The sequence below is a fragment of the Mesoplodon bidens genome, assembly GCF_964165515.1.
Source record: "Mesoplodon bidens genome assembly, chromosome: 16".
In the NCBI taxonomy this organism is placed as follows: domain Eukaryota; kingdom Metazoa; phylum Chordata; class Mammalia; order Artiodactyla; family Ziphiidae; genus Mesoplodon; species Mesoplodon bidens.
In genome coordinates, this window is record NC_138173.1 from 19,379,217 (window position 1) to 19,405,752 (window position 26,536).

Below are 26,536 nucleotides of genomic sequence, written 5' to 3' on the forward strand. Positions count from 1 at the left end.
GACATATAAAAGCTGTTAGCTGCTCCTGTAGCCAGCAGCACTCAAACCTTGCAGAGTTTTGCTCTGAGAGTTTTTAGTAAGACACACTCCTCTTACAAGAGTTCATGCTACAACCTAGCAAAGAACTTTAAATTTTTGGAAGAATACTATATTCATTTTGGCATTGTGCAGAGGTAAGCTATTTAGCTCAACAAGTTTATTTTGCATGCATTGCTTTTAAAGTAGCTCACATTTTAATTTTTTTAGAAATGAGATTGGATTATTATAACTTTTTTTTTTGTATCTGTTCTATTACTTGGTGTCCATATATGTCTGGGGGACATTATCAGCACATTCTCTGTTATTACCTGTGATGCATTTTTCCTTTTCACTCTCAAGATGAATTTCAATTCCTAAAGATTTCCCTCTAAAAATAAATATGCAGTAATGCATTCTGTGGCTCAGGCGTTTGGGGTAAATGGCTCACATTCATTTTAGTGTTAGTAGCCATGCTGTTTATTTGTCTCTAGCTATAGGAAGTTCCTCTTAGGGGACTGCCTCATAACACCAAGTAAAATGTATAGAGACCACTACAGGTTTTCTTCTAGGCTTGAGTTCAGCATTTGCTTGGATTTTTTGAAGAAAGTCAAATCAAGCAATGATTTTGTAAATTCATACCCTCTGGCCCTATTTTTTTTTTCCTTTCATAGACCCTAACTCTACCTTTCTGCTTTAAGGCAAACTCTGTGGCCTCTCCCTCTCCACCTCTCAAAATGATAGCAATCTCTGCCATCAGCAGTGCACTCCTGTTCTCCCTTCTCTGTGAAGCAAGTGCCGTCGTCTTACTCAATTCCACTGACTCATCCCCGCCAACCAATAATTTCACTGATATTGAAGCAGCTCTAAAAGCACAACTAGATTCTGCGGACATCCCCAAAGCCAGGCGGAAGCGCTACATTTCGCAGAATGACATGATCGCCATTCTTGATTATCATAACCAAGTTCGGGGCAAAGTGTTCCCACCAGCAGCAAACATGGAATATATGGTAAGAGAACCTTGTTTTCTTTGAATTCTGAGTGAGGACACTTTACTTAAATTGTACATTAGGAGAATCTAAATAATTCATATGTTAAGGGATATGGGGTTTTTTACACCTTTTAACTTAGGGAATGTTCTTAAGTGCCTGGTAAACTTAAGTACTGTTCCATCATATAATTAAAAGGGAGGAAAGGGATTTAATTTTTTTGTGTGAGTTCCATAACCATTAATGAATCAGGTCTTATATAAGAAAGAGGTAAAGAGTGGGGTGTGATGACTGATCGCATTTGGAAGGTCCACTTAAAAAAAAATTCACATGGAACTTTTTCTGTGCTTTGTTTATCTAGTAGTCATATTTATCAGCTAAAATATTTTTTTGAAAATAATTTTTTTGAATTATAGGTTTCATGTGCATGAATTATTCTCTGGGTAGGTGTCTCTTCCCTTTCTTGGACAAAGCTCTTCCTGACACTAATCTATCTGTATTCTCAGAGAACATGCTGACTTTTTCCTTCTTGTGATTTAATGCTTTGTCGTTCAGATAACAGTGAAGTCAGCACATTTGCACACTGTTCCAACTTGCCATGAACACATTCTTTGCTCTCTCTTAAAAATAAAAAATGGGCTCTCTGTGTTTAAATCATTTTACTTGGAAAGTTTTTTTAAAAAGTTGGTATTGAAAGGATAGATGTCTTTTTAAAGTTTCTTTGTTTTTGGTTCTGAATTTATACAAGATTATGGTTTAACTTCCAGCACCGTCCAAGAGCACAGCTTGGAGCCTGTTTAAGGCAATGAAGACCACCAGTATGGTATTTCTAAGTTGGGGTGGGTATGGCAGTACCACTAACAACTCTCTGTAAGTGCTGACCTAAAATTTGGGGATTTCTGTCAGATTCTAAATTTATCTATTTTATTTAAATAAGCTTTTAAAGTTTGACTAATTGTAGATATCAGTGTCACAAGAAAAATAAAGACTTGCCAAATGTAAGAGAGTCATGGTTCATAGAAGTACAATTTAGACTCTATGAAAATGCATTTTTCTAGGATTTTTAAATGAAAGTGGAAAAGAAGATGTCATCAGTCCTGGTGTATGAGGGGCAATATAGTCTCATGATTAAGAATATGGAGTCTGGAATCTAAATGTTTGGGTTCAAACCCCAGTCCTAGAATATAAGCTGAGTGAATTCATTACCTAATTGTGCTTTATTTTCATCATCTCTAAGATGAGGATAAAGGTAGTATCTGCTATATGGGGTTGTTATGAGGAAAGTATGGAGTTGAGGACTAGAACAATTAGACCAGAGCCTACAGAAAAATAGTGTTCAATAAACGTTAATTTTTATGTGTTTCTGTGAGCTTACTGTGAAAGTGCCCAGTGAAAACCTGTTCAAGATCTAAAAATAGGAACAATTACTCACATTGAACAGGTGTTTCTAGAAGGTGATGCCCAGGTATAGAAAGGAGAGGAACAAACATGTTTTCAAACGTCATGCATTATGAGAGAAATATGCATAAGATTCTATGTGAGCTCAAAAAGGTATGCTACCCAGACTGCAGGTTTAGGGAATACTTCCTGGCGGCAATCATATAGCTATGCAGACTAAGGTGAGGATCAAGACAAATGAACCAGCTTTGGAGAGGACTTCACGTGGGGTGAAATCCTAACTCTGCTGTGTACTTTGTGGCCTTGTGCAAGATACTTAATATGCATAAGACTCAACTTCCTTCTCTGTGAAATGGGAACAATAATTTATATGATAACCAATCAACATATAATGCAATTTATTATTTCAATAATATTGAGGGAAGAGGGATCATCATGAATAATATGTGGGGTATAATGCAGTAGAAACATATCTTAAAAAGCCACATTTTTCTAGTTATATTTTTTCCCACTGATCAAGAATTAATTCATTCCACATGCATTTATTAAATTGTTTCTATGTGCCAAGGACTTGGCTAATTGTTTCCATAGATGATCTCATTTGATAGCTCACAGTCTCCCTGTGAGGTTAAGATTTCGATCCTCATTTTACCAATGAAATCACTTAGACACAGAGAAGTTAATGACTAGGTGAAGGTGGTTTGGATAATGAATGGTATCATTGGAATTAGAATTAAGGTCTGTGTAATTTCAAAGCCTATGCTTGTATTGGGGAGCATCCTTTCATTCGCTAGATCGAGCAAATACTTCACTGGGGGAAACTGCTGGAGATGTCAGGATATCTCTGTTTCCTTATTTGCAATGCCAGCTGAAATCATATAGTTTTCATATTCTATTTGTCATTCCTTTCTTATTATTTGCTTTTCAAATAGGGGAGCTACTACATAATAATACAGTGCTTGTTACATAGTAAATGCTTTATAAATCCTTCTTCACTTAGCAAAGTTAATGAGAAACAGTAGTCAGAATATTAAGCTCTATAAAGTAACATTGTCTCAAATTATCATGTAAATACTGCATATACTTCATCACACATGTATCTATTCACTTAATATTTATTGAGCATTTACTATATGTTAGGTACTATTCTAAGCACCCAGGATAAATTCATGAATAAAATAGACAATGCTTGGCCTCTTGGGTGGCAATCAGGCAATAAACAAGAGAAATAAATTACATAATATGTTAGAAGGAGATAAGGTTATGAAGAAAAATAAAGCAGGTTGAGGCTGGGAAATTTAATAGTGTGGTCAGAGAAGGGCTCCCTGAGACGTCCTGGAGGAAGGTGAGGGAGTAAGCTGCACTGATAGATGAGGGAAGACCATTCCAGACGGAGGGAAGAGAGTGGGCAAACTCCCTGAGGTGGGGGGAGAAGAACAGATTACTTCAGTTAGAAAAATGTGCTCAATTTAGTGAAATCCTAAGTCTCTGTGAGTAAATTGACCAACTGAAATAATTCATTGGATCCCTCATGCAGACTCAGAGAAACTTTGAGAGAAATAAAATCTAACAGGTCAAGCAGGAATGTCAGTAACTTTAACCTCCAGGCCAGGTGAAAAATACAGATCTCAGTTGAACACTGTCACTTTTATTTTAATTTGTTTAACATTGCTTTGGAATGTGAACAATTCGAAAGTGAGTTCAATTCCTAACCTCAAATAGGGACCTCAAAAGCTTAGGACACTCACCTCAGTATGGCTACCAGCCCTGTGTTCAAACTGTCCCCATCAGTGGGTGATATCACCATGGGAGCCTCATAGAAGATGGTCTTCAGCTCAGGGTTCTCTCTATTTTTTTTTAATTAATTTTTTTGGAGTATGGTTGCTTTACAATGTTGTGTTAGCCTCCACCGCACAAAAAAATGAAACAGCCATGCACATACAGATATCCCCTCCCTTTCTGACTTCCCTCCCATTTAGGTCACCACAGTGCATTAGGTAGAGTTCCCTGTGCTATATGGTACATTCCCATCAGTTGTCTATTTTATACATAGTATCAATAATATATATGTATCAATCCCAGTCTCCCAATTCCTCCCACCCCACCCCTTTCCCCCTTGGTATCAGGGTTGTTTCTAATTGTGCCAGCCTGATTTGCAATCCCCTTCATTCACAACTTTACTCTCTGAGCCTTTTCCCATGCCATTTCCTCACCTTCTAATGTCTCCTCCTTAACTTATTCCAATATTTATAATCCTACCCTTCAAGTTTTATGTAAGAATGTTGTGTCCTTCATTGACATTTCTTACATTCACAGCCATATTTGATTTCTCCTTCTTTTGAACCACTGTAGCCTATTATGTTTATCACACTGCTCTTATTACATTCAGACTCAATTTACAGTTATTTGTATATTTCTTGCAATCTTCCTAATTTTACACATTCAGGGTACTCAGTCTATGTTTATTCACCTTTGTATAACTATTTTCTTGGGAAATTTCTTGTGTATAGACAGTAATCAACCATTATTTGGTGAATTTGAAATCCCTACGAATTGTTACATGTTTATAACTTGAATCAAATTTGATATTATTATTTATATTTAAAGTTCACTCATCATTTATAATAACATTTTATCCTGTGCACCTAAAATACAAAAGAAGTTATTCAAAATACTAAAAAAAAGAAAGCCCCTTAAAATTAAATGATTTTATCCTCTTTAAGTACTTGGTTATGTTAGTGTATGCTTGAGTAAATTAAGTGGACACAATTTGAACACTAGAGTGTTGACATTCATATTTTAGTGTATAATATCTTCTTTGGGTATATTGGTCATGATTTTCCAAACACTGTATCCTTTCAAAAAATAATAATATAGATAGAGCTTAAGATATGCAAGTCAAACTCTTGGCTTCTGTTCTATGATTAGTTTTTTGACAAATTTCCATAGCTCTTTGGACACCAGCTGTTTTTCATTCTTCCTAAGGGCAACTTAAACCATGACTCTAAACCACAGACCACACTAGTTTCTTAGAATAAGAATCATTCCCTAAAAGAATGAAATTACAAGACTCAGACATGGAGTAAAATTTGTAAGATATTTCTTGAATTCAAGGCAATTGAATAAATTAATTAAAAAAATGTGAAGTCCTTCTGTGAGAGGATGAGATCCAAAGATAACAGAAATCTTTAAACTGTAAACAAAACAGGAAAAACAAGCAGGAAAAAAGAAAACCTTAGGCACATAATTCAGTATAAGACACTGCTGTGTAAGACTGATGTGATAAAAGAGTACAGACCAAAATACCATGGAGAAATCAAAGAAAGAAGAGGTAATCTCTAGTTGGCAAAATCATGAAAGGCTGCTTAGAGGAAGGGTATATGAGATAGGTGCTCAGGAAAGGGTAGGATTGGATGTTATAATAGGTAAAGCAATGAATGAACAAAATCACCAGGAGAGAAAAAGCATAACACATTAGCCATGTTTTCAAGGATTTTGAGAAAAGACTGAGGATCACTTAATACAAGAGCAATTAGGGAGGCCATGGAGGTTTTAGAGCAGGGTCAGAGTTGCATATGAGAAAGATGGCACTATGAATTGATGGAGTTTAGATTGGCTGTGAAGGTGACCCAAGAGGTGGCAACCACTGAATCAGCAGGGCCATTCTTTTTTTTTTTTTTTTTTTCCTGCGGTACGTGGGCCTCTCACTGTTGTGGCCTCTCCCATTGCGGAGCACAGGCTCCAGAGGCGCAGGCCCAGCGACCATGGCTCACGGGTCCAGCCGCTCCACGGCATGTGGGATCTTCCCGGACCGGGGCACGAACCCATATCCCTTGCATCGGCAGGCGGACTCTCAACCACTGTGACACCAGGGAAGCCCAACAGGGCCATTCTTTTAGTCAAAGATGAGGAGGAGCTGGACACCTACACCTACCACAGTGACAGGTATGAACAGTTAATGGAAGTAGTTCATGAGAACACATGGTAGCCATCTTCATAGATGGTAGAGAATGGTGGAAAGACAGGTAGGGGACAGCGTGAAGATAATCATAGATATGAACTGAACAACTTAAAACTGAAAAAAAATGTGTAATGTAATTTCAAGAAGCCAAAATAGCTATATTGATAATATGGCCTATTTCATTTGTTTGGTACCTGCAAATATTATTTGCAGAGCTAAGGGAATAAGTCTCCTATACTTTTCTGGAAAAGAGAAAAATACTAGTTACCAAGTCACAGCAGGTAGTAAAGTTACAGAAAGCATGACTAAAATGAATGAATGGAGAATAGATTAATCCGCCCTCAGAAATTGCCAGTAAAGTATTTGCCTACAGTAATTTATGTCTTGAGAATAAGGAAAAATTTGGATTTTGTTTATTTGGGCTTTGTGTGTAAGAGAATGTAGATAATGTAAAAGACTTTTTTTTAATTCATAGTTGACAAAACACTTGTGATGTCTATCCTTATCGTTTTTTTTTAAATGAAACCATATACTGTACCAGATGGCACATTTCCTCTCATTTGGAAAGGATAACTCAATTTTCTTCTTATAAACATGAGAAATTTGATGTGTCTAACCTAAATTTTTTCAATGAATGCTTTTATGACCACTAGAAAGCCTCCTGAGAACATTGCCAGCCAGCAGGGAACTGAGAAAGATTGCTGACAGGAAGGCATTTCTCCAGCACATTTGGAACTCCACATTCCTGTTCTCCTACATGTAGAACCTTTTAAGTGTCTTGGCTTCAAATGGAGACTGGGCACATTCTGCATGAATTTTCTTCCAAGGTGCATGTTGCGTAGTATTACTTACTTAGTATTGCTTATATATGAATGTTTAGCTCTCCACTTATGGAGCCAGCTGAAAGTAAGGGCATTTTGTTTGTGATTGTTTTGAGTACAGGCAAATGTGCAAATGTAAAAACGTTAACATGATGTGATTCAGAACCTCACCATCAGTTGGTAGAAGGCAGAGCTTTGAATCACACATAGGCTACATATATATCGACCGTATTTCCTAGTATTCAGCACGGCTTTTTTGGTGGCAAATAATATTTGACCATACGCAATGGTATAGAATATTTTATTATATTCTTGCTGACTAGTTATAGAACCTAGCATCATATCTATCCCACAGGGAACACTCAGTAACAATCTGTGGTAAACTGAATGAAGTCTTTTAACCTTTGCTGAGCATTCCATGTAAAGAGCACATGGCTATGGTGCTGAGGTGGGCAGGGGTCACTCAGTATTTAATCACTCATTCCACAGTATTTATTCATGTGCCTGGCATTGTGCTGAGGGATTCAGCAGGGAGCAAAAAGACATTTCTTGATAGGAAGTACTGTGAATGGACGAGTAAGTGGGCAAAGCAGTGAGCTGTGTGCTGAAGTAGAATAAATACAGGTGCTTTGGGATCACATGGGGCAAATCTGGCCCAGACTTGGACTGGGGATAGAGATGCAGGGAAGGCTTCCAGAAGGAAATGATTTCAAATATTAAATATGAAAAATAAATAAAAGTTATACAGGCAGGAGTTGGGAAGAGGGAATATGTGGTAGGTGGGGAAGGGTGTTCTGGGAAGGTGCATGGTACCTTGAAGGCAGAGATGAAATTCAGTGTGGCTTGGATGTAGAGGATAAAAGAAAAAGTGATGTTTGATGAGGCTGGGAAGGCAAGCAGAAACTTGTTTGAGTTTTATTCTAAGATTAAGGGAAGTGGTTGAAGGTTTTAAGTTGTGTAATTAATTTGCCTTCAGAGAGGTCATTCTGGCTACAGGTTGAGAAAGGGATTGGAGACAGGCAGAAGTAATGGTACAGTCAAGAGACTGTTATAATAACCTGGGCGAGAGATCATTGAAGCCTCAATGACATTTAAGGTCATAGGGATGTGACAAAATGAATCTGGGGATCAAATCAGTATGAGTAAGTGATTTATATGAAGAAGTGGCATGAGGATTTATATGATGGAGCAGCCAAGGAGGATGCCTCCATTTTTGACTAGGACAATTGGGTTTCCCTGAGTTGGAGAACACAAAATAAAGTGCAGGTTTCTGGTAGTCATTAAGTAGCTGAAGGTTTATCATCCAGGGTACACATCTACAGAGGTTGAAAAAAGTAGCTAGTGTGTGGGAGGGAACATTCTTTCAATACAAAGAATTTTGGTTGGGAATATGCTTTGGTAATCAGAACGGACCACTTTACATAATGGGTGTAGGGTAGTGTCATGGAGACAGCATGGATGCATGATTTTATGTCTGGGAATCTACTCAAGAATTTTTGCAAGAAAGTTTCATGTATCTTTTAAAAATAATTTTTTTTAAGAGTCAGTGCTGAGACTTAAATCAACAGGACTCCAAGTCTATTTCAGGGGCCTAGATAGCACCAGGTCCATCTAGTCTTCTGACACACTCAGGATAAGGTTTTTCTGGAAACTAATCAAAGGACTTCAGAAAAATCGAAGTTGACTAGTCTGGCTGGTCTGGTGTCCTGCATTTAGTATATCTGAAAACCATTTAATAGTCAGTCAATGGTCATTAAATGGTTATGAACTTAAGATGTTTAATTGTCTATGAGAATTTCTGAAGAATGGCTTGGGAAGAAGGCAGGGAAGATAAAGACTAACAGCTTAAAATGGTCAAGAGAAATGTTTGGCATAAAATACATCATGGACGGAGGTTTGGAGGGTTGATTTGAATGTTTCCAGTCTATGTTACCCATAGAGTCTAAAATCAGGTACCAAGCATTTTTTTGACACAAATATGGAAGAATGCCCCCAAAGTTGTGTGTTTAGACTAAACTTCATGACTCTTAAAATTTCATATCACATACTCCAAACTGAAACAGTCCAGGAATGTTGCTTAAGGGCACAATACTTTTTTACCCTACAAAGTGCATCAAATTCACATTTCATAATTTCATTAAATATGAACATTCTACCAAATCTGTCTCTGCATTCCAGTGAGATCATATTTTCAGCAAGCAGTAGGTAGGCGGAAAGGCATTTGGATTCTTCTAAGTGGGCAACAGCAAGGTATGGGGTTTGTATGTGTCTCACAAGACAGTTTAACAATCAAGAAGTCAGTTTTTAGCTGATTGTAACACTGAGTTGGTGACAAAAATTAACCACACATGAACATGTCTTCCTGGCATATAACTACAGTATTAAATGATAGCTGGTGGGTATTAATTTCCCGGGAAAGGAGAACAGTTGCTAGAATCCATCAACAAATGGTCTTAAAATTTAAAGATAAAACATATGTTAAAGAGGGATTTAAGGAGGGGAATTAATAGGTTTTAAAACTTCTGAAATGTTCTCTAATTTTTATCTTCCACTGTCTGATGTTATGTTGCCCAGAAGCCAGGTCCTTGTTATCTACACACAGTTCTGTTTCTGATTAGTTTGTTGCTTCAGGGTTTATCTGTTTTCACTTTATCTGATTGCCTGCTAAGTTGAGATTAAAGCTTGATGTGTCTCAAACTTCAGGCTGCCAGATAAGTGATCAAAAGTGCACCTCTCATTACCTCTCACTTTAGGCATCTTTCTAGTTCACAGACACCACCACTCTTCCAGTGCCTGATCTTCCAATAATAATAGCGTTTACCAATCTGTACACCCTGCCGTGCTAGAGCTGTGCTAAATTCTCTTCAATCACTATTTTGCCTAACCTTCACAACAGTCTCGTGAGATGGGGACAATTTTCCTCATTTAGAGACAGGAAATTTGAAGTTTGGAGAGCGTAAGTTGCTTCCCCCAGGTCCCAGAGCAAGTAAATCAAAATGATGAGAAAGCAGTTCTGTATGACAACAAAGCCCATGCTTTGAAAGACTGTACAATACACACTCCCCTCCATGAGTTCATCTGCTCTTGAGCCCGCTCCACATGAATTTTTATCTGAGGACATTGCTGAATATTTGAAAGTGTTTCTTCATATGGAATCAAATCTTGCTTCCTGTACTCTTTCTAACCTTGGCAACCACATAGGAAAGCTCTGTATTATGATAGTGTCTCAAGTCTTTGAAGCCTGTGAGCATCTATGCCTTAAACGTTTGTCCCCCAGTCACCCAGCTGTTTCTAAGCCTCCAGCCCTTTTGTGTGAAATACCTGTACACACCACCTCTTGCAACCAGAGTATGGCCAGCGTAAGGAAGGTGGCATGAAGATATTTGCTTTCTGAAAATCTTGGAAAAGGTAAGAAGTTGTGCCATTAAGGGAATGGAAAATCAAGTCCCTCCCCGCCTCCCATGCTACCTCTCACATTACACATACACACAGGAATGGTGCCAGTTCGATCATCTTGGGATCTGCAAGCGGTATGGCTCTGAGCAAGGAATGCCTTTCGCCAGGCTCTTGTCCTTGTTTGGGTTCCAACATGTGCTGTTCTGACAGTGAGGTGCCTGGGATTGACATGACCCAGCCAGCACAGAGTAGCGATGACAAATGATTCTCCATTTGTTCTACTTCTGTGGACACATCTTACAGTGGGTTGGCAGATTAGGTAGCGTGTGATCCTGTTGAGTCATATCAAATTCTCATGAACTAAGTGGCTTGTAGATCAAATGTGTATTTTAAATACAGATGCAATGTTATTATGGAAAAGGACTGTCTTACTTTTAAGTTTTTTTCTTTTTTCCCCCCAAATTTTGAATTCTCAGAGAGTTATGTATGTTACTTCCTGTATCTCAGTTAATCAAGCCATTTAGAGTTCCCTTGATTTCTGAATAAGGACCATGAATCTCATCTGTTCTCTCTACTCATATCCATGTCACCACGGACTACATGTTCGCTTCTCCTGGAGTTGTCACTCTCAGAATGAATGATGTTGTCTTATTTGCACAGCAACATACAGGACAGTTGCTTTACCTCTCTCACCTGTAATTCTGTCGTCCACAAATGCACAGAACAAACATCCACACAGAACTTAGCAGCCAGTGTCTGTGACAGCCCAGGCATTTTCCTGATGAAATGCTATTTTTAATTTTTGTCAAATCTTGGATCAACAGTATACCAGAACTGAGAGGAAGGATACTGATGTAAGTGCTTATAAATGAAAACTAACTTCCAGAAATGCCCCCTTCTTCCTAAACCTCTTCTGTGGTGTGAATACGGTGGGGGGGGTGAGTAGGGGTGGGAGAGGAGAGGGGAGGCCCCAAGTCCTCGGCAGTCAGAATGACACTCCACCAACTAAGCTTTAGACAATTATTTCTTACCAGAAGAAGAGCACAGAACCACTTTGTAAGCACACATTCAGGGTGTCCCACTCTGAAATTTTGCTTCACTGAGTCCAGTTCCCTTGGAGATTCTGGAATGATTTTCCAGGTGAGAACTCTATAACGTGCTTTAAGAATATTTTATATCATGATTCAGGACACAAAACTGAGCTGAGGAAGATATTTTTTGGCTCAAATATCCATTTATTTATCAAAAGACTACATACCGAAAGAATTAATATGTTAAACCAAAAGAATTATTCCAGTGATAATTTTTATATTATCACAAAATTTCACTTGCATATTCACTCAGCACTCGTTTTCAGAAGACATCCTGTGGTTACTGTGGGTGAGCTACAGATGTCTGCAGTGTGGAACAACACTTAATTGGGAATTTACATGATTGACTAAGGACACTTCTAAAGAAGCAACTTTTAAGTAGCACATGTTTTTGGAAGTGGCTTTATAAAACATGTTACATACATTATATATGGATAATGGATAATGTATTACATACTAGTTAATTTATATACATTTGCCATAATTTATTAACAATTATTCACTATTTGGTAGTGCATTAATTGCCTGTCTCTTTCCTAAACTGTAAAGCAGAGTCCATGTCAGTCTTGCTGACTGTTGAATTCCCAGTACCCAGTACTGCGCAGCCCTCTCAATAAGCAGTCAGTTCCTAGCTGTGTAGATTAACGAATTATCTAGGATTCTATTGGTTGATCTGGAAATTTGCATTTCTTGCATTTTCCATTGTTGATAACAAAACAGCAGTCCCCATCTGGTAAGTTTGGTGTAAGGAGATTTGGGGCCAAGACAGTTCCAGGGTCACTCTTTCTTGGCACCATCCTTGTGTATTAAGATCACACATCTACGTAAGTGTAATGGTGACAATGATACCTCCCATCAGAGTTCATAAACTGTAGGCCCATTAACCATTCCAATTAGTAGTCATGTTTAATTTGCTCTGCAAGTGTTGAACTGTAGAGAATTTTACATTTAAAAGGTTATTTGGCAACATGTAGAAGTGGATACATTTCACATATACATCAGGATTTCTAGATTATCCTGAAAAGTTTCAAGGTTTAGAGACATTGTGCCCACTTCCTACTTTTCAGCAATTGGTTAAAAAGGAAGAGTCTCTCTGGGTGGGGAAAACTTCACTCATTTCCAAGTCTCTCTCTCTCTCTCTTTCATATAACTGTCCAGATGTCAAGCAGCAGTTGCATTTTGTCATCTGACACCCAATACTCATTTTCATTACTAGACCAACCCCCAACCCAATCAGTTGTGTTTGATTATATTTAAATAGCACTTTGGTATTTTCAAAGCACTTGACTGAGGTATAGATTGAGCCATGCATAGATTAAAGCACTGAAAATTTTTTTCCTTTATTTCCTAATCACCAATCCTGTTTAAATAATCTTACCTCAAATTCTGAATTTTTTTTTATCCATGCCTTCCTTAATTTATATATTAAGGCTTTATATGTATGAAACATTCCCTCAGCTAGGAGTCTTTTTCAATAATCCAGATAACAAATGATGGTGGCTTCACTCAAGGTGGTGGTAATAATGGTGATGATCAGTGGGTATATTCTGGATAGACAGGATTTTGATGGCAGGATCGACAAGATTTGCTGACAGAGCATATAAAGATTACTAAGCAAAGAAAGAGTAAAGATGTCTATGGACTCTTTGGCTTGAGCAACTACAAAAGCTATTGGTAAACTTTTTCTGTAAAGGACCAAATGGTAAATATATTTAGCTTTGCAGACCTTGTGGTCCGTGCTGCCACTGTAACACAGAAACAGCTATAGATAACACGTAAGTAGGCAATGGGATAGATTGGTGACCCCTGAACCAGAAGAAAAAGTGTAGTGCCATCCACTGATGGGAGGAAGACTGTAGGAGTAGCTGGTTAGAGGGTAGGGAGTGGCGGTAGGGTTGTGAATACTGGAACTCAATTTTGGACTTGTTAAGTAGAGGTTTAAAGCGGATAGGTGGATAAATCAGTCTGGAATTCAGTGGAGAGGTCTATAGATATAATTTGGAAGAGTACCATCAGCTTATAAATAGTATTTCAATGTGTGAGACTGGATGTGATTACCTAGGCAGTGAATTGATGAAACAAAAGAGAGAGAGAGACAGACAGACAGACAGAGAGAGAGACAGACAGAGACATGGCTTGAGCCCTGGGAATCCTCCAGCATGCACAGGTTAGGGAGATGAGGAAGAATCAGCAAACATATGGAGGAAAACAAGGCAGCAGCCAGGGAAAAACAAGGCAAGGGTGGGGTCATGAAAACAGGGGATGGAAGTGGGTCCAGGAGGAGCAAGTGGTCAGGCATTCTAAAAGCTGCTGATAGAACAAATAACATGGTGACCAGGAAATGACCATTTATGATATTGATGTGAGCAATTTGGGTAGAGTGGAGGTAGCGGGGGGAAGCTGCCTGGGGTGGGCTCAAGAGTAGAAGAAGAAAAACTGAAAATTCTCTGTTAAGACAACACTTGAGAAATTTCATTGTAAAAGGAAGAAGAGGAATGGTGCATTGGAAGACGAAGATGAAAAGGGGTCAAGAGAAGTCCTTTTGTGTTTGTTTTTAAGAACTTTATGCTGCTGGCAATGATCCAGTTCAGAATACCTCTAAAAAAGTATACTTTTACATCTTTTTTTAATAGAAATTTACCTTTTCCACCTACATGAAATGTAGCACTCATCTTACCTGAGGAAAGTCTTCACTATTTTCGTTTAAACATTTAAAAAATGCTTAGGACCCCACGTTGATACTTTGTGATATAATGTGGTCCCATATTTATGGTCATTTTTGAGGCTTGAGGGAATTTTTTTTTAAATCAAGTACCTTAACTAGTTCTCTTTTAAAGTATAATCGGTTTAATATCATTTAATTAATCTAATTAGTGCCCCCAATTTCCCATGGGAAATCCTTTTCTCTTCCTGTGCTGCACCGCCCCCCCACCCACCCCCCGCCTCCAGTCTTGCCAAGGCCCATTCTTCCCTCCTGTCTGGTTTAACACTGGGTCATATATTCAGCTCTCAGTTTCCTTTATTGGCACTTCACAAGCATTTCCACCGAAAGGGAATAAACCCCAATTTCAAAACAAAACCACAATCATGCCCATGAAGTGTTTTTTAAAAGCTTCTGGCAACCCTCAGGGAAAATAATTTTGTCATCACTTAATATCTTTTTAATGGCTCTTTCTCACTTCTATAAGTCAGCTCTGCTTTCCCAATCTAACCCAGAAAAAGAACAAAGAGCCCCAGCTGCGTTATTTTTAAAAGCCAAAAACTTGTCTATCTAAACTGCCTTTACTTTTTATCTAAATATATGAGAAATGACCACATGTCAGTCCAAGAAAATAAGTGTCTATATGATATGCCATACTGTTTCCAATGCCATTGCTATCATAGTATCCATGACAATAACCAATTTAGAAAAGTGTCTTGAAAAACGCAGTGTGATAGTTTTATTTTTTAGTATTTTATGTCTTTGAAGATGGTCTCCATGTGCAGAAAAGATTTTTTAAGAGGTCATTTTCAAATTTAATATTTCTTGTTCTCCTCTAATTTAGCTTCATTTACATATATTTTTGTTCTATTCAGAAATCTAGCAAGTTTTGACAATCACATTTGTTTAATGTTTGTTACTACTTACAAATCTAATTAATTTAAATTTTAAGCTGCATTTATAGATTTAACATATTTGACCTTTAGTACTTCAGTTGGCTTATTGAAAATAATTTCCATATATTTAAATGTCTTAAAAGCCTAAGCAATACAGTGATTCTTAAGTTCTAAATTTTGCAATACTGTTTAAAAATTGTAACAAGATTTTCTTAAAAATCTTAACTTAAAACCACAAATATATTGGGCTTCCCTGGTGGCGCAGTGGTTGAGAGTCCGCCTGCCGATGCAGGGGACACAGGTTCGTGCCCCGGTCTGGGAAGATCCCACATGCCACGGAGCAGCTGGGCCCGTGAGCCATGGCCACTGAGCCTGCGCGTCCGGAGCCTGTGTTCTGCAACGGGAGAGGCCACAGCAGTGAGAGGCCCGCGTACCACAAAAAAAAAAAAAAAAAAAAAAAAACCACAAATATAAATAATTATTGATATATTTTATGTTGAAATTACAAGGCTAACCTATTGCTTTAATAACCTGTTGCCATATTCTCTGAACCACTATAAATATTAATAATATCAAATATGTACAGATTCGTTACCTAGAAATATTTATCCTTTTTTTTTTTTTTTTTTTTATTGCGGTACGCGGGCCTCTCACTGCTGTGGCCTCTCCCGCTGCGGAGCACAGGCTCCGGACGCACAGGCTCAGCGGCCATGGCTCACAGGCCCAGCCACTCCGCAGCATGTGGGATCTTCCCGGACCGGGGCACGAACCCGTGTCCCCTGCATCGGCAGGCGGACTCTCAACCACTGCGCCACCAGGGAAGCCCTATTTATCCTTTTTAACACCTTATATTTAATTCTTTCAAACACTTCTACATTTAATTCTTACGTTTGGAATTAAAAGATGTTACCCACTTGAAAAAAAACAGTATGTCATATCAAACAATGTTGGGTATATATTCTCAAGTAATTTTCAGGGTTGCCTTTCAGTTGGTCTACATTTCTTATTGTCCAGAGATAGTGACTGGGGTTTAAGAAGGGAGTTTCGGATGTCCTGGTGCCCACTGAGTTGTGGGTAACAGAACTTAAGGAAATGGCTGATAAAACAACCTCATCTTTGGGCTGGATCATATCACTCTCTAATTCTTCAACTTAAGGAAGTCAGTGATTTTCTCCCATGCTGAGACATTCTTTGACTCCATTTTGTATTTCTTTGGCTTAACCTCTGAAGACCTCTGGACTTGAGGAGGATCTGCATTCTTTTCATATCCCTCCTATCTCTTGGAGCCACACTCTTCTAGCTATTGAAATGACATCAGTTTGAATTCTGGATGTTTCTCATGGCTTAATCAGACTATGTGGTTTCCACAGACAAGGTGCTAAATTTGTTTATAAGCAGAGTAGTTCATGGTAAACATTTTAGTCCAGAGGTAAATCAATCCGTTTACAAGCTGACCAACTAAATGGCTTGTAACAGCAAAGAATGGAAGAAAATCACGTGGAGCAATAGGGCACATATATAGGCGTATGCGTGCTCTGACACCGTTTTAAGCCATCTTCACTTTGTGAGTTATCTAATCATAATATCTAACTTCTATTAGCTCCGGTAAATGTTGTTTTGTCTCCATGCATCATTTTCTTAATTTTTGCCTAATTTTTAGAAGGCATGATAAGATTTTAAGTGTTCATAACTCAGTTATCTGTGAAAGTATTTTATCCATTTAGAGGGACAAGAACTAGAAATACAGAATTTGAGGCTAGCTGCATAAAAGCTGAATAAATATAAGGTGTTTAGCTTTTCTAACAAGTGATCATAATATGTTGCATATTTGCTAGTCATTCCATAGAATGTTAAGTAAGTACACACCTGTGACCTTTTTTCTTTTGCTGTATTTGTAGGGTATGATAGTAAACTTATTTCAAATAAATATCACAGATGTTCAGCAAAATTCAGCAGATAGATTACCCATTAAGCATCCAGAAATGTATATATTAGTCAAATGCTTAGGTGATTACAACTTCATTCCCTAAATTTGTATAAGTTGTTAGAATTCTTTCACATGGTTAAACTGGCAACGTTCATCGTAATTGAGAGCTTATGGATAAGAAAGAAGCTATCCTTATTTGCTGTTTTCAACCCTGAAGGACCTTTCATCGTATTAATAGATTTAAATTCTACTGTGGATTAAAGGGATACATCACCAATGGAGAAAGACAGAGACAGCAAATAACAGTAGATATGCAATTCCTAAATTTCAGAGCAGGATCTTCCCCGCTTTACAGGATGGGTGTGAGTCCTGCCTGGGGACAAACGGGCAAGAAAGAGCACAGGACTTTCTGACTTCCTCTGCAGTGGGCATCAGAGAGACAGTTGGTATGTCTCCCATGGGAAGGCAAAATGATCCCACTCTCTGTGTGGGACCTGGCCAGTGCTGCCAGGGTCTCCAGCATCTTCCTTCAGTGACAAGCAGAAATCCCTCCAATCAGTTTCCTAAAAGCAAACATGGAGAGATGAAAAAAAAGTGGTCATCTCTCCTCCCTCACAACTATCATCTCAAAAATTTTAATTATGATATCTGTACATAGAAACACCTAAAAATGTAGGCATCGGTAATGCTAAATACATGGTCTTCCTATCAAAATCCTTTATAATAATTTAAAAATGGTGCTCATGTAAGATATTTTTCAGGCATGAACACTTTGGTTTATCTCTTTGACATACACAATACGTTTTAAGTATATGAGTAAGCATATAGAATTATATATGCTAAATTACTTTAAGTTTGTTAACTGCCTTAAATATTTTAAATTATTTTGTGAAGAATCTAGGTTTCCTCTGTGGTACGGAAAAAGCTAGAACTGAACAAGTCATAGGTCAATATAACAGATCTTCCTGATTCTGATGCTGGAGTTACTCAGGTATACGAAATCATGAAGTGCTGAAGAGGAAAGGGACCCTAGAGATGGGTTAACTGGGAGACAGAATAATTGACATGTCCTCAGTCGCAGATGATCTTAGCAGTAGGCTTAGGGTTAGAATACAACATACTTTATTTTCTTTTTCAGTATTATTTGTGCCATGAAGTGCTGATATTTCAGAACAAGACTATAAGAAAGACTGTTTTTAGAAAGATTATATAAAAACACAGAAAAGCCTTGTTTTTAGCAGTTACTGTTCTGAGTGCACACCACTTCAATATGTTAATAATATTTAGACGTATTTTTTCCCCAAAGTGACTACAATTAGCTCAGAGACATAATTTTTTGATGCTATTCCATCTAAAATTCTTTTGTGATCTAATGGTAATATTTTGCATTTTGGTGAACTGAAATCCATATTTTGTAAATGCATATTTCATTAAAAATATCAGAAGAATAAATACTAGATGAATCCATTATTAGCCAAACAAAATGCTTCTAAAAGTTAATTTCAGTTCTAGAATACTATGATTTTCATTTATTTTGTGTCACTGATATTTCTGCACAGAATTTTTACAAACAAAAGGAGAGGTTTGAAGTAATAATTCATAAAACATATCAAATGATTATTTTACAGAGCTAAGTGTGAAAGAATAATACAAAATATTTTTTATAACTGTAAAACAGCATGATATCAATTCAAAGGAGAAAACAAGTATATAAAGAGACACTTTTAAAATATTATAGAATGAGTATTTTCCATTTATATACTGTATTTGACACTGATTACTTACTAATTAAAAGGGTATTATGTAATGTTTTGCCACATTTAATTAATCCACAAAATGGGCAGATTATATTCTGGATAATTAAGGAAAGTATATTTTACTATAGCTTTTTGAATGATCTTTCTTTTTACACAGACAGTGGACATATGGCCACTGTCACCATAGAATTACTCCAGATCCTTTCTTGATAATTCTGATTTCATGTAATTTTGTGAGTGAATTTATTTTAATGTAATTCTAGATAGATTTATGTAAGATGACTTTGTTTTTCTAATTTAAGACAACTTCTAAGTGACTAACATCTTTTTTCAGGGTGGGTGCCATGGCCTTCTAGGGTAAAAGTGTCTCTGAAGGGTTCATCAATTTTTTTTCCTATTTTATTTCAAAGTCACTAAATTAATTTCCTTTCACTTAAATACATTGTTACATTAAGTAAATCTATGTTTCCAGCTCATAACAATTAAAAGTTCTAATATTATTACTATCAAATATTCATATGATATAAAATATCATTTATATCATAATTTAATATAGTTTGACACTTAAAAGTTGGAATAAATGCAAATCAAAACCACAGTGAGACATCATCTCACACCTGTTAGAATGACTATTGTTAAAAAGTCAAGAAATAACAAATCTTGGTGAGGATGTGGAGAAAAGGGAACCTTGGGCACTGTTGGTGGGAATGTAAATTGGTACAGCCACTATGGAAAACAATATAGAGTGTCCTCAAAAAATTAAAATAGAACTACCATATGATATAGCAATTCCACTTCTAGGTATTAGTCTGGAAACTAAAATACTAACTCAAAAAGATACCTTCACCCCAATGTTCATAGCAGCACTATTTACAATAGCCAAGATATGGGGGCTTCCCTGGTGGCACAGTGGTTGAGAATCTGCCTGCGATGCAGGGGATACGGGTTCGTGCCCTGGTCTGGGAGGATCCCACATGCCGCGGAGCGGCTGGGCCTGTGGGCCATGGCTGCTGAGCCTGCGTGTCCGGAGCCTGTGCTCCGCAATGGGAGAGGCCACAACAGTGAGAGGCCCGCGTACCGCAAAAAAAAATAAAGATATGGAAGCAGCCTAATTGTCCGTCAACAAATAAGTAGATAAATGGCATATTATTCAGCCATAATAAACAAGGAAATCTTGCCATTTGTGACAACATGGATGGAACTTAAGGGCATTATGGTAAGTGAAATAAGTCAGAAAGAGACAAATAACTTATGATCTCATATATATGTGGAATCTAAAAACAACAACAACAAAAACAATACTGAACTCATAGATCTAGAGAGCAGATAGGTGGCTACCAGAGGCTGGGGGGTGGGGTGTGTGAAATATGTGAAGGTGGTTAAAAGGTACAAACTTTCAGTTATAAAATAAATCCTGAGGATGTAATATACAACATGGTGACTACAGTTAATAATACTGTATTGTATATTTGAGTGCTGCTAAGAGAATACATCTTAAAAGTTCTCTTCACAAGAAAATAAATTTGTAACTGTTTGTGGTTATGGATGTTAACTAGACTTATTGTGGTGATCATTTCACAATATATATGTACATAAAAATCATTAAGTTGTACACCTGAAACTAATAATGTTATATATCAATTATATCTCAATAAAAAAGTTGGACTATGAGACATTGTTAATTTTGGTACATTGATTTGAATAAATTTGATCTCATTAATTTTTAAGATATATCAATAGCATGGCTCCTTTTTGCTGTGAATAAACTCCAGGGAAATCAATTGACTTTGGTGGATTCAAACTTCAGTGGTCAGTATGAGGTATCTCCAAGTTACATCTGGATATGATATTTTTGTTAACCTATCCCTTACCAAAATTTATGTCTGGACTTTGGGTCTGGATGGCCCTGTAAAAACAATAAAGATTTTTGAGGAATAACAATATTGCACTGTAGAACTTTGAATAACAATGGTCTAAATTTGCTTTCTTCTAGTCAGGAAGCAGAATTGAAAGAACTTTAGGAAATAGTAGTGCCATTTCTTTTCTCTTTTTGTTTGTTACTAGCAAACCCAGTAAATCTGAAGGTTTTTTTCACTTTCACAGGTCTGGGATGAAAATCTTGCAAAATCTGCAGAGGCTTGGGCAGCTACTTGCATTTGGGACCATGGGCCTTCTTACTTATTGAGATTTTTGGGTCAAAATCTATCTGTACGAACTGGAAGGTAGGAAGTAGTTTCACTGATACTATTTATCCACGCAACTTTATTGCTTATGGACTCCAAGGGTTAGTGACGCCAATTTCAAGTAATATCTGCAAGAGGGCTCACTATGTGTCAGGCACTGATGCTTGGCCTATGACTGTTTTAGATGTCTTCAAGGATTATTTAATTTTTTAAAAGGGCCTAGAAAACCCAGTTTTCCCTTTCACCCTTGGAACACCCTCCCTTAGCCTGTATTCTACCCTTATCTCACAGAATCTTTGAAAGGATCAGGCTGTATCCTGTATCCTATCTCCTCTACCTCAGAAAAATCCCTTGATGGTGGCAGAAGCCATTATTGTGTATGCAACCTTCCCATGTTTGCATATACCTGTATCTGTGTGTGTTGTACAAATTCAATATATTTACACATATATGTATATATAAATAGGCACACATATGTATATGCAAGTATATGCAAGAATGGATAAAGCTGTTCCCAGTAATAGGATAATTTTTCTACCACTGTGGAATGTCATCATCCAATATTCCAAAGACTCATTTTCTTCCACATAGGGGAGGAAAATCAGGTGTACAATCATTAAATTAAAATAATTCAAGTTTAAGGGGAAAAAAAATCCACAGTGAGTCTAGTATCACAGCTTCTTTTATATATCTAATTCTTAACTGTATATAAGATTCTGATGGAAGAAGTTTTTGACATTGTTAAAACAAGATAAAGATGATAATTCCTGAAAGATTTGCATTTCTCTTTTTGAAACAACCAGACACATACTTAGACAAATACAGGATCACTTGCTCCAGTCCTGGGCATTTTCATGCTTGGCTCTACTTGGAGGAATAGAGGATTCTACTAGGTGATGATGGTAATTGTGAGGGGTGGGTATGTTCTTGATTTACCATGAATAATCTGCAAAAGGACCAATTAACTTATAATTTAACGTGAGTCCACTATATATTGCCACTACTGTACTCTAAGTTGTCATTGTGTTTCTTCATATCTAGATATCGCTCTATTCTCCAGTTGGTCAAGCCATGGTATGATGAAGTGAAAGATTATGCTTTTCCGTATCCCCAGGATTGCAATCCCAGATGTCCTATGAGATGTTTTGGCCCCATGTGCACACATTATACACAGGTTATTTTAATTGTTTTGTTCATTTTTGATTCATACTTTTAAAAAGTGCTCTTACTATTTTGGTGAACATGAATTTTCCTAGCTCCAACTTCAATAACAGTATATCGATTTACTTTCTCAGATGGTTTGGGCCACTTCCAATCGAATAGGATGTGCAATTCATACTTGTCAAAACATGAATGTTTGGGGAGCTGTATGGCGCCGTGCAGTTTATCTGGTATGCAACTATGCCCCAAAGTAAGTATCCAGTTGGATTCTACTTCTTGGAATCTTTAATGATGTTAAATATCTTCAGTCTGATAGATATTTTTAACAGGTAAATAATATGGGTAAGACTTAACTAACAAGCACTAATCCTCAAATCTTCCATCTTCTTGTATATCTGAAAACTTACAAGCTGAAAGGTTTCTTTTCACAAGGATTCTAGATTAAAATTGCAGGCAAGACTATTTGTTATTTGGAGAGCCACTAAATTCTCCTTACCATCTTTCTTTAGGCATGGTAATTATAAAATAAACATCTGCTTCTAGGCTTTTGATAGCTATATAAAAGGCATCAGGAAAGGATCTTCTAGGGAATTTATCAACACCACAGTATTCTCATCAATCAGTACTAGAATGTTGGCTTAGCTTTTTCACTAGGAAAGCAAAACAAGCCCTTCTTCTTTCTTTTAAGAGTAAAATTAAAATCACAGTTTACTTTTTCCATAGATGGTTAAGGAGGCATTCAGAATCAGAAGGGAAAATTTAAATGCTATGACTTCTTTTTTTTTTTTTTTTTTTTTTTTTTAGAGTTAACTTTTTATTTATTTTTTATTTATTTATTTATTTTTTTTTTTTGCGGTATGCGGGCCTCTCACCGCTGTGGCCTCTCCCGTTGCGGAGCACAGGCTCCGGACACGCAGGCCCAGCGGCCATGGCTCACGGGCCCAGCCGCTCCGCGGCATATGGGATCCTCCCAGACCGGGGCACGAACCCGTATCCCCTGCATCGGCAGGCGGACTCTCAACCACTGCGCCACCAGGGAGGCCCTATGACTTCTTTTTAATGAAAGCTTTGCCATGATTTAAATTTCAGTACAAAAAATATTCAGTAATTTCTTCTTACGGCATGCATAAAAAGGTATTGTGAAAATTGATCAAAGATTATAAAATAGCCTCATATTTATGAACATTCTTTATAATATGAAGATAAGTAAGCATTTGTTAACATCTGATAAAATGCCTTTTTGATAACAATGACTCTTCGGATAAAATGTTCCAGTATTTATACATGAGTCTGTTCTCATTTGGAATAAATACTAAAATGTACAAAGGATTTATGACACTCCTGGTGTCTTCCAAAGTAAGTCCCAAACAAAGATTTTCTCCAGCTTTGCCAGTATGGGGAGGGAATGAGAAAATGTTTCACAAATAACTGCATTACTCATTTATATGGTAGTATGCCAGTGGCAGTGTTTTTGCAAAGTTAGAAAAATAGCAATTTTCCCGATGGTCCCCTCTCCAGAGTTATTAGAATAGTAAGATTTGGAAAGTAAAATGTGGCTGCATTATGATAAGCATTAAAACTGCATTTGTTTGATATTTTCAGTTTTATACTCTATATTTTCCTATTAAGACTTTAACCCTTCTTTCTGACATAAATAGGCCAAGTAGTACTCAAATAGTGAAAGAGGCTTTTTTTTATAACATTCATTTAACTATTCTGTTTTTGGCCAATGATTGGAATTTTGTAATATTATTGATGAGATGTCTGATTGTTTTACAAGTCTAAGAGTTTAAGATATTGTGTTAGTATGCTATATTTGCTGTGATAGAGAACCATTCTTTTGAAACCTAGGCAATGAAGAAAGTTTTAAAATCCTGACTGTTAGTTGACTATGTTTCTTCCAATCCCAGTATGAAGTTATCTCAAGTATAACTGTTTTTCAGGGGCAAAATAAAACAGAGAAGGAAAGGGGTTGGGGGGGAGACAGAGACAGAGAGAGAAAGAGAGAGAGAGATAAATGAGAATGAATTGAATTAGATGAAATAGAATAAAAATTAGAAGGAAAAATAATATAAGTTTATCAACTGACTGATCTACTACTGAATACAATTATCCTCCATTCGTGGAAAAGTTTGTAATATAATATATAATAATTTTTATATAATAAAATTGTATTTCTAAGTTAACATTACCAAAAATATGTGCTGTGTAATTTCTAAAAGCTATGTAGAATAAATTGAAAAATATGAAATTAAAATACCACAGGCTGGGTTCATATATTTTTATAGGTTTGGGTAAAGATATAGAGGGAAATAAGATTATGAATGTAGAATGGGAGAGATTAGGATAAAGGAGTGAGCTGCACTCTTGAGGGATGGACCTCCTTGAATGTTCATAAGCAAACATGTAACATTACCAAAATTATGCTTGAGGAAGCTTCTCTGGAAGGCAGAGTGTAGAATAAGCTAGATAGAGGTGGGCAGCCTTGTAATCTCATCTCATTTTGTAATATGAATAATCAGCATACTTTTCATTTTACAGACAAATTTTCCTTTACAGATATTTTATAGATGAAAACTTGACTTTTCAACTGACTGCATAAGGATATTTTCATGTCTGGTAGATGCACTGTATGAGTCACCTGCTTGGTCTTATTTAGGTCTTAAAGATGAGACCCACTTGTTTTGTATTTTAGCCTTTACACTGTTTTCTTATCTTCAACCCTGACTTTTTACTATCTACAACCAAATTTTCTCCTGACCATTCAATTTCCTTCACATCACTGGCTGTATTGCTGTCTCTTAGTACTGTAGTTACTAATCACCATGCAACTGAGAATACATTCATTGCCTCCTTCCTCACAGCTAAAAGAGCTTAATAACATAAGGCATTGTGGCTGTTTTTAACTATCCTAAATGGTGAATTTGGTGTATCACTATAATCATGGCCATAATTACAGATGAAGAAAAATATTGATAACACATAATAATTCAGTTAAATAGGTCCAGCATTATAAAAAAACTAATAGTATTACTAAAAATTATAACTATGAGTTTACATATGGGAAAATGTTTTGGAATCACTTATAATGGCTGCTTCTGTGAGCCATTATTCTCTTACTGAGTTTTCCGTATCTCATTTTATGAATACTGAGAATCTAAACTATTTTTTCAACTTGAGAAAGAAATCCTTTGAACACTTACAACCTATTTTTTATGCTTGTAACAAACTTCTTGCTCATTTCACCGTTTCTAAGCATCCCAGAATTACATGTATATATTTTTAGATATATAATGGACATGTATATATCTATATCTGTATATACTTTACTATCTTTATAATAATATTAGCATGAGTTTTTTAAGAAGTAAGTTTAAGTGGACACAGCCGATGTGCTCTAGAAGGCTGCTGCAGGAACGAGGCAGCTGTGGTGAGTGGACAGAGCATCAGGCCTGGTGTCGGATGACTAATAATGTCACCATGCATTGCAGTGCCTCACTTCTTATCTGTAAATTAACAGAATATTAATTGACTCAGAAAGAAAACATTTTAAAAGTAAGATACACAGAACAAGTTACTGTAGAAATAAGAAATGGTTATAACTTTTAGTGCTTTTCTAAAACGACAGGCTTCTAAAAATTTCATCACATGTCAACACGTAATCATATGCTTAAGGACAATCAGATTTTAAAGAATGGGCAAGTAGCACTAATGCTCTCTTCTTTTTTTTCGAGGGGCAACTGGATTGGAGAAGCACCATATAAAGTAGGGGTACCATGTTCAGCTTGCCCTCCCAGTTATGGGGGGTCTTGTACCGACAATCTTTGTTTTGCAGGAGTAACGTCAAACTACCTATACTGGTTTAAATAAGCTTGTCTTTTCCTCCAGGAAATATAATGGTTTCTGGGAATCATAGGCATATATATATATTGAGTTTTGCACATATTATACATATTTTATCATAACCTTGTTTTCCTTTTATTATTCATTGTATAAATTAGTGTTTGTCTATTATGTTTGTTTAATCCTTGGAGGTAAACAAAGCATCCATTTCTGTTTTCTGACCTCTAAGCCTAAATTAAAATATTGTGTATGTAGTATTGACATAGTTGATGCATCCAATTCCAAAACTTGTTTTCCAAAGGAATTATGTTCTTAAGGAATAGAATATATATTTGGCCTCTAATGTATGTGTGTGTATATACACGCACACATAGATGATATAACACATAGATAATAA

The 26,536-nt window shown here is 36.7% G+C and overlaps 1 protein-coding gene across 1 annotated transcript; it reads left to right on the plus strand.

Annotated features, from left to right (window-relative positions):
* PI15 (peptidase inhibitor 15) lies at positions 1-26,206 on the plus strand. Its single transcript, XM_081258697.1, has 6 exons — positions 1-173; positions 717-1,025; positions 21,056-21,174; positions 22,177-22,309; positions 22,431-22,546; positions 26,031-26,206. Exons 2-6 carry the CDS (start codon positions 753-755, stop codon positions 26,164-26,166), a joined length of 777 nt encoding a protein of 258 aa, XP_081114823.1. The 5' UTR covers positions 1-173; positions 717-752; the 3' UTR covers positions 26,167-26,206.
* The last annotated feature ends 330 nt before the right edge of the window (positions 26,207-26,536 follow it).